This window comes from Hetaerina americana, unplaced genomic scaffold (assembly GCF_022747635.1).
Source record: "Hetaerina americana unplaced genomic scaffold, ioHetAmer1.1.p SCAF_12, whole genome shotgun sequence".
In the NCBI taxonomy this organism is placed as follows: domain Eukaryota; kingdom Metazoa; phylum Arthropoda; class Insecta; order Odonata; family Calopterygidae; genus Hetaerina; species Hetaerina americana.
This window is the reverse complement of record NW_027286292.1, coordinates 7,029,902-7,051,373: the sequence shown is the minus strand read 5'-3', so window position 1 is coordinate 7,051,373 and position 21,472 is coordinate 7,029,902. Positions and strand designations below refer to the sequence as shown.

General features: G+C 39.5%; 1 protein-coding gene across 2 annotated transcripts in view; it reads right to left on the bottom strand.

Annotated features, from left to right (window-relative positions):
• Positions 1-2,523: 2,523 nt before the first annotated feature.
• LOC139685666 (SET domain-containing protein SmydA-8-like) overlaps positions 2,524-21,472 on the bottom strand; it is a 30,050-nt gene continuing 11,101 nt past the window's right edge. Inside the window, exons 2-4 of one of the 2 annotated variants that reach the window (XM_071582633.1) lie at positions 4,485-5,484; positions 4,014-4,403; positions 2,524-2,956 (exon numbers count right to left, since the gene is read on the bottom strand). In XM_071582633.1, the coding sequence (XP_071438734.1) occupies positions 2,709-2,956; positions 4,014-4,403; positions 4,485-5,484 (1,638 nt within the window). In that variant the 3' untranslated portion in view covers positions 2,524-2,708. Of the gene's footprint in view, positions 2,957-4,013; positions 5,485-21,472 lie in introns of both variants that reach the window. The other variant, XM_071582632.1, reaches the window with a different exon arrangement.

The following is a 21,472-nucleotide window of genomic DNA, read 5'->3' as shown; positions in this document are numbered from 1 at the left end:
ATAGTACCCTACATCACCACTAAATCTCCTGTTGCTCACCACTGCATTCCAATGATGCATCACTGTCTTAGGTTTCCTTCCGGGAACACCTACATTATTTCCTCTAATTGTTCACATGTCCTATTTCTTCTTCCCTAGTACCTGTAGGCATGTAGACCTGAATAGTGACCAAGAGGTAAATCAAATCTAAATACTACTTATTGTAGATTGTCATCAACTTGCAACACATTTCATAATATGAACATACGACTGTATAACTATCTGCCTACTCAGTTGAAATCAAACGGTATCCAGAGTTTCAAGAGTAGGGTATATTCCTGGTTACTTGCCTACCCACTCTACTCATTGGATAAATTCTTTTGTGGAAATCTTCATCACATTTAAGAACTTATGTTTATATGTTAAATAATATTTATATTGATGACATTTAATATAGTTGTACCATTTTTCAAAATGAATAAAGGATTATTAATATTAAGATTGTTGATTTAGCTCTTACATTTACATTCTATCACTATTCTGCTCAATCTATGATCATCTGGCTTGCATTTTCCAACATGTTTAAAATACTGTTTCTGCCCCTAATTCTCTTCCCCTCCTCTGTATATGACTACATATATTCTTGCTCTGATAATTTGTGGAATCTTTCCATATCAAATTTGCATAGCCTTATTGTATCTATATTTCCTCTCTCAATCTCATGCTCTTTGTTTTCTTGTTTCCCTGTGCTCAACATTTTCCTAACATTACAAGTCCCAAATAACACTGGTTTGGCCTTTTTCTGTGTCTTCTTTCCTGCTGTCGTTATTGATTCTACTTTGAAAAGATTTCATATGACAATTACCACAAAGGTATTGCCTCTTCTCTTACCAGGCATGGAAACTGGCCCAATGTGCCTAGTTCAGGAGCTGCCAGGGGTCCTTTTAATAATGATGTCCATCATATTGTCTTGGGATAAATAATTCAGGTGGTTACCCATTGCTTCCTTTATAGTATTTTTAACATGATAACATCACTAAAAGGGCCACCCCACTGAGGTTAGATTCCTTTGCAGCCACCTCACTAAAGAACAAATGCCTTGCGGACTGCCTTTAATCTGACTACTACCCGTTAACCTATCTGTCATGGATTAACCTACCAAGAGCAATTATTATTGCTCCTTCCAGCATAGCTCTAGAGGTTATCAGCATGTACAAGTCCTTCTACAGTATCTGTGTTGTAGTCTATGGGGAGGGTAGTTGACAATTGAGGCACTCAATTTAGGTATACTATTATGCCGAATATAATTTTTTAAAGGGTTATTTGATTTCTAATCAATTAACTAAACTATTCTTATATTTAAATCAATTACAGTCAATAAAATAATTTATTCACTTATATCAAAGGCATCCAATTACATGAAATATGTATTTTGCTCAGCACCCTAATTCAAGATAATATATGGTTCAATTTGATGTAGTACTTTCCTCTTAAGTATGACACCTCAGGTTTGAAACTTCCCAAGTAGAACTTATGTATTTTTTTCTTGGTAATCCACTCAATGAGCTGATTACACTATGATATCTTGATCTGCTCTTTCATTACAGCTACCTAAAACTAATTTAATTGTCATTGGTGTCTTCCCTTTACTTGGATCCAGGAGATATTGTTTACAATTCATGTAGACGTGTACATTTTAATCTAATAACAAGTTAGCATTTCAATTGGTCTCATGGGTGACAAGAGACAGAAGAAACAAACTATTTACATAGAGGTATGCACAAATAATACAACTCTTCCTTTTAATTAGAATATTGTAACTCATTTTTATAAAAGTTTAATGAGCATCTACCACGTTTGCTCATATGGCATTGAGCAATTTAGCATCAGCAAGTCATGTATGTTTCTTTCATTCCTTGTTTGTTTGTTTTCTATTTTATTTTCTACCTAAAATGGTATATTTTAAAAACACTTAAGCTTGCAAACATATCCCAACTGTTACAGTTTACAATTTCACTTTTGGGAAAATAATACGTCCTGGTGAATATTCTGTAGGAAATTTAATTTCTCATCATAGGTTATAATGGGAAAAATCTCATTTTCCTATTACCAAAAACCACCTGGCTGGCCTTGGACCGTTTTTTTGGGTATGTATTTCAGTTTTATAGCAAAACCCATCTATATTTTAAGAATATTAAGAAGTAATGATGTAGGTAATTGCCTAAATTTCTTATTGAGTAGTCATGTATTTTAATCTGAAAGGTGGTATTTTTTAAAGGAAGTACAGTATTTACTTTGTACAAAAACTCATTGGGTATCAAGTCTTCTTGGGAAACCTTTGTGTGGCCCAGGGAAAGGAGCTGCCCTCTTACCTGAATGTGTGAATGAATTTTAGACTCTATAAGACAGAGAAAACAAGGTCTACCCCACCTATTAAACTACTCTTTAGTTTGCTTGGTTAAAAATTACCAAAGAATATTGGACATTAGTGAAAAAAATCTAACTGACAAAACTAAAAACGTTCTTACAGTAAGTAAAGACAACTTGTTTTCATTTTACACTTTATTTGTCAATGTGATATGGCATTAGTACCTTAACATTTGATTTCATTTATTTAGTACATATTATCCACCAATCATTGCTGCTGGTAGGCCAAGTAGATAAGCAAGTACCAGATATTATTTCATTTATTATTTGATAACCTTTCAAAAAATGAAAACTAGTAAGGTTCATGTTATCGTTGATAGCCATTTCTGCAGCCCCTTCAATCCTTCTGAGGCAGCAGCAGCCATTGAAGCTTCCGGAGAATTTGAAGGTTCACACTTCAGAATATCTCTGGCTTCCTCTAGGCATTTCAACACTTCATTGAGTTGCTTCAGAAGTTCTCGTTTTTGTTTCTTGACATTTAACTTCCCTTCTTCCAAATCTCTTGTAATCAAGGTCATCAATGGTGCATGAAGTTCATAGAGTGTGATACCTCCATAAGAGAAAAATTAACGTTAGTTTTACCGTAAGTATTGACAACAAAATTTCTGTGTATAAATGAGACTCACTGGCGATAGGGAGATATAAAATATTTTATTATTGGTGCTTGGGCCACTTGTAACATGCAGAATAATTTCCATTTTAATTCTAACCAGAGAGATTTAGAATACATCTTGTCTTGCCACAACAATAAATAATAGTTTCGTGTTCAGGCATAACAATGATAATTGATAATTAACCAATTTACTGTTTTACAAAGTAAAACACAGCTAATCACTTAATTTAAGCAACCTTGTACACTATTTCTAACCATATGTTCTTCTTTTCCACAAAGCCATTTATATATTTTTCAATAAATAATATATATGAAGACAGTTAACACAAAAACGTTTTTGAACATAAAATTTCTTAAAAATATTAACTGGTTACCTCAGTCAACTTTAAATTTTTATTCTTTTTAGTGAGCTCATACTCCTCTCATTTTCAGCTCAATTAGCATTAATCACATTACAGAAAATCTTAACACCAAACCCAAGAGTTAAGGAACTTCCTAGTACCTATATGGAAATAATCAACTAACTGACTCAGGAGACAGTGGAGTGATTAGTGTTTTTTAATCAGCAAATATATTGCATTGGTGAGACCAATATCGCTACCATTCCCAGAGAATAGTTCAGCGATGGCAATGGGAGATGGCAAAGGTCACTTCACAATGAGAACTATGGCACCCAGAATTCATACATAAAAGTGAAAGGGATAGTTCTGTTCCCTGTGCTGCTCGAAGTTTTCTGGGAAAATCTGGTTTCCAAAAATTCACTTAGCTTGGGTGAATCTGAAGGTATCCAAAGTCACCTGGTATCTAATCTGGACCTATGCTATGGTAGCCTAACCCTCAAAGTTACCTCCCTCTTTCCTACACCCATTTATAATTAAACCCAAGTGATATTTAACTCTGAAAGAAAGGATAATATCACTTAATTGAGATAATTAGGGAAGGCTTTATAAAATAAAATATATTATTTCTAAGGAAAGTTTACTTCGGTACTTACCCCGTATTCTAGATTTTCCAGGCTCAACGACATCAAATACTGTCAATAACTCTCGACAAAGGTTTCTTTTCCTCTCAAGCAATGACCTTGGCATCTCATGGATTGTATAACCAGAAATTTTTCCATACAGCTGACTTAATGAGTGCTTCACTCCAATGGCCAAATAATGAGATGGGTGAAGAACGTTCCGGTAGCGTTGGAGGAAGGCTTCATATGCTTCCACAGCATCGGAAGTAAGAGTCTCAGATTCTGCAGTGATACGGTCTATAATGGCAGTGACAGATGAAGAGTCCACCGCATATCGCCCACATGAATCACACCGCCATTCTGAAGTTTCTTCTAATGGATCTTTTGGAAGAACTCGACCTCTTGACCCAACACCCTCACATACTGGACAGAGGAGAGCACTTAAATATGTTCCTAGTTCAGTTGGATCTTTACAGCGCTTACACATACATGAGAAAAACTTACTCTGCCTCAAGTGCTCACGGCGGGCCATAGTCCCTTGCAAAGTATACGCATAACTTAAGAAAAGCGTTTCCCCACATGAGATGGCCATTGAAGAGCGAACTTTCATCCTGAAAATTCCAGTCTCTTTATTTCCCTCTTCTGAATCCTTTTTCCCATTTGAAGGCAAGTGAAACTCATCTACATGACTTGTATTAGGAACACAATCATGGGCTATTAAATATGCATATGGCCCAAATAATGCTCTTAAAGAGGACCCATTATGGCCTATTTCAAATGCATTTACTTCCAATGCCCCACAAACTGTATGAATTTCATCATCTGTGAACTTATCTCCTAGCCCCCATGGACCTCTTATCACATTTGCTACTTTTTCTTGATTATTGTTCCAAATATTTGGTTGCATTTTTCGTATTGCATTATGTGATTCCATTTCTGCAATGGCTTTCCAGCGTTGAAGATTTGAATCCCTGTAGAGGAGACACCGAAGAGGTACTATAGCCTCATAGAGAGAATGCTCCTTTAAAGGATCTTTCCCTACCATTCTATTATTTTCTTTGCTTGCTGCAAATATTTTACATTCCTCACTATGGTCATGAACCACACCTGGTTCATTTCGAACTTCAATGCAAGACTGATCTCCACATAGTGGCCAGTTACATTTTTCACAAGGCACTAGATTAGGATGTGGGATTAAGGAATTTTCCTTTGCGAAAAGGGGCCGGTAACAAACAAGACATATTGGTTTTGTTCCTTGACAAGGTCCTACAACTATTGCTTCTTCATCCAAAATTATTTCTGCTGGTTGAATATTCTTCGTGGTAACCAAATATCGGCCCATTACATCAGACAACTTTATAGCAAAAGATTTTTCATTATATTTATCCACTTTTGCATTGGCTGATATTTGATCATTGATGCCCTTTTTCTCATCTCCATCATTAATTGATTTATCGCACTTATTTTGATTCCTTTGTTTTCTATCCCGGTTGCTTCCAGATTTCTGTAATAAAAGAAAAAATACTATGAATGTAGCATCAATTCTATATGATATTCAATGACTAGGCACCAATAAAAAAACGTAGATTTTAGATTAGAGATTTTTCCTCGCAGTAGATATTTTATTCTGGGGTAAAATAACTATACCTTCGCAGGTATCCAATTTACAACATCAATTTTCATGTAACATGCAAATTACTTTGCTAGCTTTCTTTTCTTTAATAAACTCTGAAATTATTGCCCGAAGATTGCAAATTATTTTTATCATTGGTTGTTGAACATTTGTTTAAGTTCTCGATTGACACAGCCTGATCATCATTACACTCACCTACTCTGTCTCAATGAACACAAATTGACAACCAACAATACATTAAACTGTTCCTGAATTTTGAATACTGTCTATATTCTTTCATTTTGTTCAATACTCCCATCAGTTTCCAACCATTATTTCACTTGCCAAATGCCCTTCCTTTTAGTACATAGTTCAGAATTCCATTGCCAATAAAAATAGTCTATAATTATTATTAAAATACTCTAAATTTGTTATTAATAAATTGAAATCCCATAAAACCTGACACCCTCCCACTCTCAACTTTCCCCGCTCTTCTCTATCTAAAGGGTATATTGCCAAAAGCTGAAACTTGTACCTGATGATGCCCCAAGTCAGTGAAACACATTGGACTGTAAAATAATGTCTGTAGAAAATTATGAACTCATTTAATATGGACATCAAACAATTCCACAAAGGGAAGCTGAATGAAGATATCGAAATTTGAAGAGTGAAACTAGAAAAATTGGAATCCTTCATCTACTTAGCTGCAGCATAACTTGGGGTAGAACAGGTTTGACTGACATCAAATGAAGAATAGCTTAAGCTAAAAAGGAGTGCATGAAGAAGAGGCAACTACTATGTTCAAAGAACATGAGGTTGCAATCAAGGAATTAGTTTGTCAAAACATTTGTATGTAGCTGGGGACTCCATGGATCAGAGACATGGGCCATTGGAAAATTATACCAGCAAAGAATAGAAGCATTTGAAACAGTACTGGAGGAGAATCCTGAAGATTGAATGAACAAAGTGAGGAATGAGCAAGTATATAGAAGAGCAAAAGAGTCCATGCAGAGAACTCAATGACAAAGAAGACCTAAATGGATTGGACAAACCTTGAAACAATCAATTACTTAGAAACATAATAGAAGAGAAAATTGAAGGGAGGGGCCCACAAGGAAAACTGAGAGAAAAGTATGTTAGACAATTTGGTGGAACATAAAGCAGAAAAGCTATCAGGGGGCAAGGATATTAACACTGAATAGAGAAGAAATGGAGACTACTATGAACCAATCCTAAAATTGAAATATTGATGATGATGATACTACCATACCTAGTATTTCTGTTCAAGGACGCATCTGCCAGAATTTGCATATTTATTGACCTCCTTACTACATACCTTACTATAAATAGGAAACAGCCTGCCGAGATATACCAAATCCTCCACTTGTTCAATAAAGAAAGATCAAATTTTAAGTACCATATGTTTATTCATCCTTCAAAACTTGATCCATCTCAAAGAAGTCTCCATTGGTTGCAATTATCCCAGCGTTTTTCCAGTCTTCTAAGACATGCTTGAAGCCACACTTTCATAGATCCTTCCAAATCACCTCAGCATCTTCCACCATGCTTTCGAAAAATGCTTTCCATGAAGGTATTTATTCGCATTGGGAAACAGCCAAACACATGAGGCTATGCTATGGGGAAAATGAGGAACACACATTACTTTGATTTTTGTGAGATCCTCAGCAACAAACATTTCTACTGTGGATTAATGTACTGCTGCATCCAACCTATTGATTTGAAATGTGACATTTTGTGATTAATAAGGCCTTAGAAATTTTCTGTAGATCCCAACATAACACGCCATACAGTTATGGTTGCTGATACACCATTCCTTGATTTCCAAAAAATGATTAGATTCTTTGAGTCAAAAAATGATTATGACTCTTGAGTCATATCATTTTTTGGTAATCAGGGAATGGTGTATTTAAGATACTTTTGTAACTTTCCTGGTGGAAGCAACTCATTTGTCTTTTTATGGTGTTGTGGATGAATGGAATTTCCACCCAGAGCTTTGCTGTATTTTTAAAAGAAACACCTTATCTTCATATGAAATCAATTTTAACTGTCAACAAACCTATATGATTATGTCTTGTAGTTGGGTACGAAATTGCAGTCTTGGAACCAATTACGCAAGAACATGTCTTTTGTGCAATTTTTCAGTTGCCAATGCGAGGTATGTACCAGCTAAAATTTTTATGATAGTGCTGTTACTCCACTTTCTTCTCTCACATTGGCAGCTTTTGCGTGAATGTTTACTTCCTAAGAGTAGTGAATATAGCTCCAGGTGCACTATAAGGAAGAACAGACCATAATTCTCCTGTATAGTCCTTGGCTGTCGATGTTTTCAGGCAAAAACATAATTTAAATGCAGCCTCTGGTGTTACCTCCATTGTTCAATCAATGAAACTTTTTCACATACATCAACCTAACAATATTAAAAAATTAAGCTCATGCACAATAAATTATGCCAATAAAAAGTTTGAAAACATTTTTTGAGCAGCCATCGTATTTTGCCATTTATATTCACAATGGGATCATTCTTCCTGTTCTTATTATCAAACATAACTACATTGGTTTCATATGCATTTATCACAAGTTCCATTCCTGTTCACTCACGTAGGGCTAATTTAATACCCATTTCCCACCTCTGGGGAGTTTTCAAAATTAAAATTTCACATGTGATTTTCGGCGAAGAAGACTCCTCAAGAACTCCCATTACTAGGATACAGGGTTCGTACAATAAGTATCGGGACTGGTCCCAAAAATCAAAATTTATTGCAGTTATCATTACAATTACTTAATAATCTTCAAAATACATTCATACTGCATCGATACACTTAGTTCGGCGCGTCTGCCACTCGTCAAAAGCCAGCTGGAAGTCGGTTTCCGGAATACTGTTGAGAGCCTTTGTCGTCGCCGCATGAACCGCCTCGATGGAGTTGACCCGATATGCTTTGAGCTCCTTTTGAGCTATCCTTTGAGGTAATAAAGTTGCCGAGAAAATCTTCCTCTTCCTAGACGCAGTCCAAAATTTCTTGCGAAATTTCCACCCACGACAGTTTTTCTTCCTCCCTCAAGACTTTCGGCACCAGCTTCGCGCAGACTTTCCTCATCGCAAGATCCTGTTACAATGGTGTGGACGGTTCCGACTGAAAGGGCGGAAAAAGGGCGGCGGTTTCCTCACTGATAAGGGCGATGGTTCAACGCCTGTCAGAGTCCAAAACGTTTTTCACTTTGGCCACCTGAGCATCGGTTCGAGCGGTCGTCCGACGCGGTGCTCGTCTTCGACGAGCTCCCGGCCTTCCTTAAACATTTTGTAACACTCAAAAACTCTTGTGCGGCTTAAGGCATCATCCCCATAAGCCTATTTAATGAGGTTAAGGGTCTCCGACGCGGATTTCCCGAGTTTAACGATAAACTTCACAGCGTACCGTTGCCAGACGGTGCGCTCCATGCTGGCGTGACGACGCCACAAAAAATCACACGTCACAAAAATCCACCTCCTGCCTTAACGCATGCCCGGAGGCGACTGAACTAAAGTGCGCCTGAGTGATGGGGGGCCCCTCTACCGAGCCGACCGGTCGAACCCCCATCCACCGCTCTGTTGAGGCTACAGCGAACCAGTCACGATACTTATTGTACGGACCCTGTATATCATGTCCATTAGGGAAGCGGGTGAACGCGGTGGTACAACGCCGATGCTATTCAACCCTTCCGTCTCCCAATCACAGTGTGCTGCTTGTGTATGGCATTCACCATCCATAACCCAAGGTCAGGAATTTTTTCTCCGAATTGAAACTCACAGCGTGACAGTGTCCTTCCCAGTGACACTGATGGGGAGCTAATGTATAGTTTTGTAAAAACTGTCCCCAATTATTTTGCCTTTTTCACTGACCACCTCAACGAAAGGTCCTCAACCTTGACCGTTTTTTCTTTCCCTTAAAAACCTTAGGCAATAGTTTGTTTGTGGAATAATATCTAATCGGTCTAACTGCATGGTCATGGGCACGATGGTCTTCCGAGCTCTTCCACGATATTAGTCACCTCCTTTATTGATCGCGTGTTTAATTGAAGGCTTTAATACGTTTTAATGTGACCTAGTTCACATAGATCTCTTAGGATTACTAGCGGCCGCCTTCACCGCCTGCGTCGCCTAGGGTATCCCGCCGCCTGGTATACACCAGGACGACAAAAATCCAACGCCTCCCCTGGTTTCCCGCGGCACAGCGGATTCATTATACGCCGGACATTAGAACTGCCTGATATAACGGTTCCCTCCCTTCCCGAGCGCTGATGTCTTACCCTAGGCAGTGCCTTCGGAGTAGGGGTAGGAGCTGCAGGTACGATCACATTTGATATGGAAAGGCCAAGAAATTCCAACTCTTTCCCGGATTCGATTTCCATGGTGAACATAATTTTGATATTTTAGAGCAACTTGAAATTGTAAAATTAAATATGAATGTTTTTTAAAATGACAATATTTTTATAAACCACTCTCCCCTCCTCAGAATCCCGTTTCCACAGCAAACAGGGAAACTTCCTCTCTCCAACTGACTCCACTCTTCGCGTATTTTCCCTTCTAACCATCCCCGACCCTCCACTCTCAGTATGTGTGGAACAACCCTTCCCTGATAATGTCCGTCTTAGAATCACTTATACCTCATCCCTAAACCTCCCTCTATCCCTTCCATGTCCCTTGCCGCTTAGCCTTCCATTATTCTTCCCTCCTTTCTACCGCCAGGATACCAGCTACCTGCCACCGTCCTCTCAATAATGACCAAAAGTGCTTATCTTCTAACAGGTATAAATATGTGTCACAATTTGAATTTTGCCCTGTACCTGAAGATGGTTTGATGAACTGAAAAGCGTTGTATGCTACAAATAAATCTGTGGAAAAGCGCACATTTGTTTTTCTCATAACGACGAATTTCCACTACATCTCGCCTGAATCTGTTGAATATATTATTTGATTGTTTACCTTTTCCATCCTCATTTATAGCCACATCTCGATATCCTCCAATCTACAAGATTTGCATAAAAAGTATCGGGAAATGTTTCGGAAAAATAGATTTATTTCAGATATTGCTACAATGCCTCAGGATTCTTTAAAGTACGAGTACATTCCTTGAGCCTCGATGCACTTTTTCCAGCGACTTTTCTACGACTCGAAGGCTCCCTGGTAGGTGGATTCCAGAAGGTACGCGTGAAAGCTTCTTTGACGGCACTTTACATAGTGGTGTCCTTTGAGGGAGGATTTCACATTTTGGAAAAGGAAATAGTATGCTGGCACCCAAGTTGGGAATGTAAGGGGTTTGGGGAATCGTCACGATGACGGTTTTCGTCAGGTAGTCGGTTACTTTGGAGCAGACCTTCGGGATGAGTTTAGCGCAGATCTTTCGCAACGCCAAAATTTCAGTGATAATGGTGTCCGCTGTCATCTAATCAATGCTAATACGATTTGCGATCATGCGCACACTTAACCGACGGTCTGAATTCAGCACTTTACGCACACGTTGCACATTGTCGCCGGTTCTTGGCGACGACGGCCGTCGAGTGCGGGGTTCGTCCTTCACACTTTCTCAGCCATCTTTGAAGAGCTTGTGCCACTTAAAAATGCAGTTTGTGATATGCTTTCATCCTTGAACACTTGGCGAATCAGTCCCATTGTCTCCGTACCCAATTTCCACATACCAACACAAAATTTAATGGCGCACCGCTGTTCAATCGCTCTCTACAATTTGCATTTGCACCGAGTCATTCGACAGGGGTCCATTGAAAACTCGGTCTAGCCTGAACGAACCCTCGCAGATGATTGGCGCGAGTTGAAGGTCAGACTCCCCACCACCTAGTGGCGCGCTGCGATGTACAGTCACGTTGGGATGACATTGCTCCCGATACTTTTAATGCAAACCATGCATTTCTATGGTTTTGCTTCAACAGCAATATTTTCGCACAGTACAAAACCTCGCTTCATTTCAAAGTTTTAACAACTCTTTTCTTAACAGCTTGACTAAATGTCTTTGTCATCAATTACCTCGGCTCTGTGAGACCGTCTTTGCCTAACGCAATTCCTCTACTTACATTCTTACTAGTTTGATCACCTTGATACAAAACACTTCCAAGAACGACAAAAAGTTCCACCTGCACCAAATTTTGCCTTCATATTTATACGTAAAATCTTAGCCTGCCTCTTTCTCAAAAACCTCATACCCACTATTTTGTTTTCATTGAATCTCATCCCACACCTATCACCCCAATTTTCTAATACCCTCAGCAATGATTGTAAACCCTTTGATGACTGGATAGGTAAACCTTTCCTTCAATTGGTAAGCTCACTAATATGGTTCATGAAATAAAAAATCGAAAAACTCCTCGTTCTGATTTACGTTCATCATTTCCCCAACTTTGATTGTTATGAATTGATAAATTGTCTTTTCTAATTTACACGTTTTTGAAAGACACCCTCTCACCGTACAGCAAGAAATCTGTTTTATTGATACTTTTTGCAAACCATGATATTGACTAGTAGTACCAATACCTTCCCACAAACATTCAACTCTGACAATAAAATCATTTTCAAAATCCTACGATTGGTTGGCGTGGGAAACAACAGAGCAATCAAAACGAGACCAATGACGAAAGCAACTTCAATGGTTTCTAACAACTGCGCTGAAATTAGAATAGGAACGTCATGTATTGGAAAAATTTATTTTCAGATAAACGCTAACGTTGATTTCATCCACCAGGGAGACCAAGATACGGATAAGTCTTCCGTTAAACACACTATCGGCTAGGAAAACTGAATCAGTAGGAAAGTAAACCGAAAGAGATACATGTTCCTTTATTATTTGGCTACCCTTCACAAACGGGTGAAAATTAAAATACTACAAAGGTTCGGAGCGCAAAACAGAAAACTTTGGGACCAGGTCGAAAACTGGTGAAAAGGCAATTTTTAGTCCACTATTTAAAGTTCATTTGGGAAACCTCAATAGATAAAAGAGGTACTGAAGAATAAACCTCACATACGCGTATGAATATGAAGGGGAGGGAACGTGGCAGTGACATCATTTTATGTGGTCCACCTTGGTGTAGTGGCATGTGGCAGAAAAAGGAGGTGTACCTTATGCATCGAAAAACAGCGTTTCATCAATAACGAGCGGAGCCTAGTGATTTCCGAGAGTAAAGAGGGAGGTGGGGAGGTGTGTGGAAGTAGCGGCCGCAGTCTCTAAAATACTCCGGTAATACGGCCCACGAGCGAGAGCGCCCGATCAGTGCTTCATTAACATTACTCTGGAATGGTCATAGCCGGGAATATGAAGAGAGAATTTTTAAACTTTCGGTTGAAACTTTTTTGTTTTCTGTCCCGTGCTATTGAAATCACCTCGAGGCTGAATGCGTAATCATATATACACACACACACACACACACACACACACACACACACACACACACACACACACATATATATATATATATATATATATATATATAGTATATATATATATATAATTGCATCCCCAGATCTTAGAAAGAATACATGTGGGGTTAAATCTAAAGTAACACGTAGGCTTTCAAGTAAGTTATCTTTCATAAAAGCAGTTAACTAGGTGACAAGTAGTTTGAGAAAACGGTCAAAGTTTGCATGTAAATAATTCGGTAGTTAATGACAGCGCTAATAAATGCTGAGGTGAGATGCCCGTTTGGCTTATTGCCTTTGAAACACACTTTCTTTCCACACGTACAGCCACCCATTGACCCACATATATACTAGCCCTACTGGGGAGTAACTGAGTAATAGTAACTAATTTACCGGATACGATTACTGCATACCGATCATGCATATAATATTTTAATGGTAATTTCGTTTTATAAATATACATAAGGAGGTATTCTACCGGTTAAGGTAGATTTTGGATGGAAAAAGCCTGTACAGTGGTACAACGAAATAATACCTAGTCTATCCTAAGGAAACAATCTGACATCCGGCACTACAGTAAACCCCTCTTCGATTCGGCGTACTTCCCTCCCTTCATTCCGTCCAACGAGCCCATCCTATTTCTTCCTCTTACCTGCCTGCCTAACGTTCTCCCCTCTATCACTCACTTCAACATCCCATTGCAATCAAATTGCTCAGCATCCATCTCCCCTGCATCCTTTGGATTTCTCCCAACAATCCCCTCTCCTCCCTCACCGTGCTTAGCACTTTGCTTGTTTTTCTTACTGTCCATTTCACCTTCTCGATCCTTCTCCACACCTACGTTTCAAAAGCCTCCAATCTACGCCTATCCTCTTGCTTCAAATAACATATTTCTGCGCAGCGCACAATCACGCTCCATATCGACGTTTTGACCAGTCGCTCCTTAACATCCTTACTCAACGTCCTTGTCATCAATTCCTTCCTCCACGTGAAAGCTTCTTTGCTAAGCACAAGTATACTTCTTATGCCCCTAATACTTCGACCATTTTGGTCCAAAATACTCCCAAGATTGGTCAACTGTTCCACCTGCTCTAGTTTATGAAATACTTGTTCACATTTTACTTGGTATTTTTCCTTATCTTAATCAGCATAAACTTTACTTAGCTTATATGCATACATATATTCATTTATTTTTATCAAAATTGCTTCGAAGTGCAATGTTTAAGCGCAAGCATAGATCCTATTTAATTACAATTGCATCACCAGAACTTAAAAATGCACATACGCGTCGGCTATTGAACTTGAAGGAGTAGCACTGACCAGTGGCGCCACACATTGTATAATAAAGACAAACATTAAACAGAAAACAATAAAAGAGGACACACACATTGCTTGGCGTTTCGACAACCCGAGCTGTCTTCCGTCTCAGAAGAGCAAATAGTACTGATCTCAAGGCGTGACGAGAGAGAAGGAGCGGAAAGGAGGGGGTTGGGGAAGAGGTTGCAGGGGTATGCTTGGTGCCAAAGAAACGAGGGAAGAGCGGAGATACGGTATCATGAGCTCTATGGAGCCTGTGAATTTGAAGTCCACGGAGGAGCAAGATCTGGGCCATCTCTCGGGTTCTAAACTCAATCCCGTTGGCACTTTCCGGGAAAGAGAAGGAAACGCATGAATTAAAAGTTAGACGGTAGGAGATCGTATATGAGGGACAGGATAATGCGAGAAGGCAGGTAAATGCTGGAATGACGATGGTTTTTAAAGCGCACAGGGAGAGAGAGCGGCACGTGGTTCCACACTCGCCTACGCAGAAATCCGGGGAGAAGTTGCATGCAAGGCAGTGGGATTTTTTTTTCAAAGAACCTTGGGTAGTATTGGGATGAGGTTTCCCTATGGACGGAGAGCTTGTCGGTTGGAAGATAAGGCAGCATTTGAATCGTGGGCGGTTGCAAGTTGAAGAGTGGGAGAAAGAAAGAGGGTGAGAGCAGTGTGGGCATTGTCGATTTCGGAATGCTGATTAGATTTGGGAGTCGTCTGAAAGACACGGGTGGGCACTTAGGCAGAAGTCCTTGCGTCACCATATTTTATGATAGGTTAAAGTTCTTTTTTATTTTTTTAAGGTTATAGGTTTTAGGAAGTAATGTTGTTGTGAAGTTAAAATTATCAGACCCAAGCGACTTGGGATGAGAAGTATAATGGTTCATTCAGAATATTATTTTGAGATATGTTTTCTGAATATCCGCGTTTCATGAGAGAATGCTCCGAGAATATGAATGGTAACGGGATAAATGATACCCTTTCGAGGTACATGACGGAGACTTGGCCGACTGTCTTATAGTTACCTACGAACATTGCACTTCCTATCTGTAAATTGATTACTGAATTCGATTATGATTTGTAAATGGAGAGAAAACAGTTGGTGAGTTAGCTTGACAAAATATACAAGATCCGTAAAATTCTAAGTTCATTATATATAGTATATATTGGGGAATGGAATTTGAAGTTTGTAACTGTTTGATAAATTCTTCAAGATAGAATTTTGCACCAAAATACCTTTTTGCTCACACCAAGATTTATGACCGAAAAATCTACCAGGAGTGTGTTTCTACGGGATTCCTATGCGCCAGTAAGTCAGACATCAGTTTCAATAACGCAATGAGGGTGACTTCATTTTCAATTTTCCTGTAGTTGATTTGCACTTGATGGTGTATTTCTGCTCTAAAATTTAATTTATTTAATGCCTTGTGACGTGATGTTTGCAGAGCAATATGAATTTAAATGAAAAATGAGAACAAAATAATTAAAAGAATAGTGTACCGAAGATTTCCTGTCTCATAATTTCACTTCAGACTGTAAGACTTATCACAAGCTATTCTTTATATGAAAATGCAAATCACAAAATACAAGAAGCTTAAAACATGTAGCAGTGAACATTAATGATCCGTGATTGCTGTTTTTCAAATGCATGGAACTAATTTAAACGTATTAAATTGGTGGAAAGAAAACATATTACTTTCATCATTTCATCTATATGTCACGTCTCCACTCTTCTCCGTAAGCTTCTGTGGCGTCACAAATGACATCGGTTGTCACCGATGCCGTTTGCCGATGCTAATGTCGGGGGCTTTAACGGAATGACAACTGACATCACATTACACCGGGTGACTGAGTAACGGAGTTTGTAACTCCCAATTATCACTCATTCCGGCATTCGGGTGCCCCGAAAGCATTATATATTGCTTTAAAAATGGCTGGGAACTACTTGAAATACAATGAGAACAAGCGAGACTTAGACTTTTAGAAAGGTTCAGAACAAACGATTTTAACGATGACACTAAAGGAATTATAATGGCCCCACACAACTTAGGTAGATCAGACCACAGAGATAAAATAAGGGAGATAGATTCTAGAAGAAGTCACTTTGGAAATATTAAAAACATTGAATTTACAAGTCGGAACAAAATTAAACATTGCAAAGATATTAGGTATATTTGTAGGTGCATGTGTATGTTAGTTGATAGTTTGAGTGTTTGCATGTATTTTGAGTCTTGCATGAATGTATACCATGTTTTGTTTTAGGATAGTATTCATTTGTGTCTTTTGCATGCGGTTTTTTTCTCTCCTAATTACGGGTGGTGTCCTAACACCCCCCGCCACACGCCCTTGCGGCGGCTTGCGGGGTATTGAGTAGATGTAGATGAAAAAAAAAAACAGTCACACAGAACTTGCGAGTATCGCATATAAATTCTGGAAACAACTCGTATCGTCGCGTGGGGACGAAAACAAATCATCGGATATTGGGACGGTTTAAATAGCCCGAGGCTGGCAAGGGAGGGGGGGGGGGGGAAGAATGAGGTCGGGGTATTCATGGGGCGGTAGATTTGTGGCGGGGGATAGGGATCGGATGATGCTGGAAGGTGGATTCCAAGGATGAGCAAGTAACCGGGGAAAGACAAATGAGAGTGAGGGAGGATTTCCGTCATAATTGATTGGTTCATGTGGGCGCTGAGGGGAAGAGAGCAGAGCGCGGGAGTGCTGGGGTTCAGTAAGATTTGGGGAGATGTTTTAACGGAGAAGCGGTTGAATCCCAGTCAAAAAGAGAAATGGAAGAAGAATTTCTCCTTCATAAGTGTACTTTGTCCATTATTGGATAATTTTTTTACTGCATCCTAAGGTGGAATTTTTTTCCAGCTAATAGCATACTATATGTGTTTGCATGCGTGTAAGTTGAAAGGATTTTTGTATGAATGTATACGCCACTGTGGTGGGTATAGGTTTGCATGGATGTGTTGATTTTGCATGTTGTTTTGTTTCCTTTTACAGGTGGTGACCTAACATCCCCCACCACACGCCCTTACGAGGCATTATGTAGATGTAATGTTTGAGATCCCAACAGTTCTCGATCACGGCCTCAAGATGGTGAGCGAATGATGACATTTTTGCCATATCTGCTTGGTACCTATGTCATTTTTGCTTAGTTATTGTGCGTTCCGAAAGTGATGCAATTGGATTTCCCGCACCGTTCCTATTGGTTGAAGCGGGATCAAACCTCTTGGAATAGCTGAGTGGGGACACTAAGCTTTGCCTTGAAACCGGTCTTAGTGCTCTTCAAGCTGTGGAAGCGGCAGGACGTCACTGATTGTAAACCTCCGCGCACCGACCGTGTCACGGAAAAAATGGAAGTGACGATAGAGCAACGTTACGCAATTACGTTTCGGCTAAACTAAAAAATCTCTTGAGGAGACTACCAAAATGCTTCGGGAGGCTTACGGAGACTCTCTTCTGTCCTACTCACAAGTTTCGAGGTGGTTAAAGGCCTTTAAGGAGGGCCGGGAAGAGGTTCACGACGAACAACGCTCCTAGCGGCCGTTATCCAGCTAAACCGACAACCATGTGGCTCGTGTTCTACAATTGTTGCACTTTGACCGTCGATTGAGTATCACGAAGGTTGAAAATGGACTACTCTTGTCGCCTACTGTTGTGTTTCGTATTTTTACTGAAGATTAAGCGAAAAGGAAAGTGTGCGCCAAGTTCGAGTCTAAGGTGTTGTAAGACGATCAAAAAACCAACCGAACGGAAATTTCAAGTGAACTTTTGCAACGTATTGAAAATGAACCTGATTATATGGACAACGTCATCACTGGTAATGAAACCTGCGTTTTTAATACGACCCAGAAACAAAATGCCAAAGCTGAGTGGCACACCGACCAGCCCCCCAAGCCCAAAAAGGCAAGAATGTTCAAATCAAAAGTGAAAATAATGCTCATTGCCTTTTTCGACAGTAAAGGAATGGTCCATAAGGAGTTTTTTCCACAAGGACAGACAGTTTACGCTACCTACTACGAGGGTGTGCTAGAAAGACTCTGAAAAGGGATCACCAGGACGAGAAAAGACATCTACGTTACCTGGCAACTCCATCACGACAACGCGCCTTACCACAACGCGCTACGAGTCCACGATTTCCTGGCCAAACACCAGGTGCCAACGATGCCCCAAACCCCCTATAGTCCTGACGTCGCCCCAGGAGACTTCGTTTTGTTCCCTCGGATTAAGGCAGCCCTGATAGGAACCCGTTTTTCGTCCATAGAAAAGATCAGATCAGCCGTGACGAAGACCTTGCGGGAGGTCCACAAAGATGCCTTCCAGGGCGTGTAATGGTTATGGCAGAGTCACTGGAAAAAATTAATATTGGCACAAGGACATTACTTTGAAGAATTTTAAGTGTTTGTGCAAATCTGTTGAATAAATTACTTGAAAAAATAATTGCATTTCTTTCGGAACGCACCCTGTATGACGCAACTGTGACTCCAATGAGATAATTCAAGACCATTAAAGATTATCAATAGTGAAAATAAATAAATTATGTCAATCATGCAGTGATCATGCATTTACAACGGCGATTTTTAATTTATCCTTCAGCAAAATGTTAGAGGGACTTTGTACGAATATTGAGTGTGTGTGATTTTGCAAGCTTTGGTTTGTTTTGTATATGGTTTTATTTTTTTTTGCGGATGATATCTCAATACCCCCAGCCACACACCCTTGCGGCGGCTCGCGGGGTATAGCGCAGATGTAGAGAAAAGAAACGTGTTCACTTGCTTGTAATTGAGAATTTTGCCAAATTCTCGCTCAAATTTGACACAATAATCAACAAAGAAAAAATTATTGAGGAAGTCTTTCGCGATTTGGATAAAAGCAGCTCTTTGAAAGTCCTCTAAATAATGTTCATTTTTCATCACTAAAGTAATCTGCTTGTGCAAGTCCTAGATATTATGGGAAAGATGCTAGATGTTGTTGCTCTTCCAGTGATCCATACCCTCGACCCTCCTCTTCATCCCTCCGTAATCCACATCTTCCAATTAATAATTTTCTCCCTCCTCCGTCTTATCTTAATTCTCCATCCTTCCAACTCCAACCTCTATCATATTCTACATTGAGCAGTTCCTTTTTAACAAATGGCCTATCCAATTCTTTTTAATTTTGTTAATTAAGGTAGACAGTGTTCTTTCCCCATTTTGCCTCGTTGGTACCTCCTGATTCCTCTTTACATCCATCCACGTGATGTTTGAAGTTCTTTTTCGAAACCACATCTTGAAGGCTTGAATTTTCTTCTTGTCTTTCTTAAGGAGGGTCACCGACAATCGAAGTAATTAATTCAGATCGATGTTGATGTGACCACTTAATTACTTTGCTGTTTTTCCTGAAGGCTTCTTCTGACATTTATTTTCTTACTCTAACTTCACTTTCAATTTTCTACCCCCCAGCCAATTCCCTGTCTTGGCATTTACAACTTTTCCATCTGTTTTCGTCTCATACTACTCACCAAAATTTCTATCACTTCATTCTCTCTTGCTTTCATCAAGTTTTTCTTTTCCGAAAAATTCAATAAGGTCTTCCTCGATCATCATCACCTCATCAGCGAATCCGACCCATCTAACTCTCCTCCCTTAGTATCTCAGCTTTGAGACCCACTCCCCTTCCCCTACTCGATCTAATAGCTATATTATATTCACTCCAGGGAGATGCTTTTCCGATCTCCTCCCAGATTGTGCGCTCTGTTTCAGTTGGCCACGGTTAGTGCTCGCCCGCGATCGTCGAAATGGAGAGCGTGCTGAGCCAAGCCACTCAGTGACTCAACCCTTCTTCGCCCCCACTCTCACCCCGAATATAAGTTCCCGGGGTACAAAAAGCATTTGGAAAAAGTGATCCGCGTCCCCCTTCCCGCACCCTTTGACGTCTTTCCACCTCCCCTATATATATTATCAACACATGCTCGCACGCGAGCAACAGCATGAGGTTTTCTGCTGAAACACGGAAAAATTGGTAATAAATATTGGACTAGCTAATGCTGATTCAATCTTTCCCTCTCACACGGAGTAGAAAATATTTACATATCATGTCAATACTGAGGCTTAGAATGGAATCTTAGCAGATTCAGAGTGATAAACTTATGGAATAAATGAGAAGAGAAGCAAGACGCCATATATGAATACGTGTTATCTAATCAGGCATCACACAATTTGTTAATTTCTTCCGATTTGGCCTGGAAAGAATGAGTATTTGTATCTATTTGTAAATGAATCTATCTCATTATTTTATCTTTGTAGTCTGATCTACCTAAGTAGTGTAGGGATTCCCTCAGTGTCATCGTTAAACTCGTATCCTATGTAGAGTGCGGGAGGGAGGGGGTTGTATTGGTAAGAGGGAGGAGGAGAAAAGAGAGAGCGAAGCTGGTGTTTGTGCATGTGGGGGGAGCAGGAAGAAGGCGGTTGAGCATGGCGTCAGGGAGGAGAGGGTCTGTGTAACAGAGGGAGGGGAAGCGGGGGGAATACGAGTGCATTAGGCATTAACCAATATACCCTTACATTGAATGTGCCTGGATATTCCCAAAAGTTCTAAACTTCCTCTCCAAACGCACAATCTCGGGACTTGGAAGTATTTTTCTTTTCATTGGCAGTCTGTATGTAAGAACCAGTACCTTCTCATTAGGTAGAATACTTTGAATGAATGAATTAAGATTAGGGTATCGAACAATGTAGTTTCTGGACGAATCTATTACCCATGTTGTCTCATATGTCGAACCCCAACATAGCACAAAAAAATAAATACTCATAAACTGAAATCAAATAAACCATTCTTCAAATTTTCCGTTAGACATACTCAAATTTTGCTGCTTCTACTTCAGCTATCAACATTTTACTGCTACTCAGTATGCTCCGCATCCGTTTTTCTTGCCTTCCTTCAACTTCTGCCAGCAACCTTTCCTCCTCGACCAACATGACTAGAAGTTCTTTGACACTAAATTTTTAGGTTGAAGTTATTTTTTTACCTCGAGGGTGTACATTTTATTGTTTTCAAATTGAATCATTAATTACGAAAAAGTATTCACAAAATCAAACGTGATATTTAACTGTTTGCACATTAATAATGATCGTCTAACAGGGTAATAAACAAATATTAAGC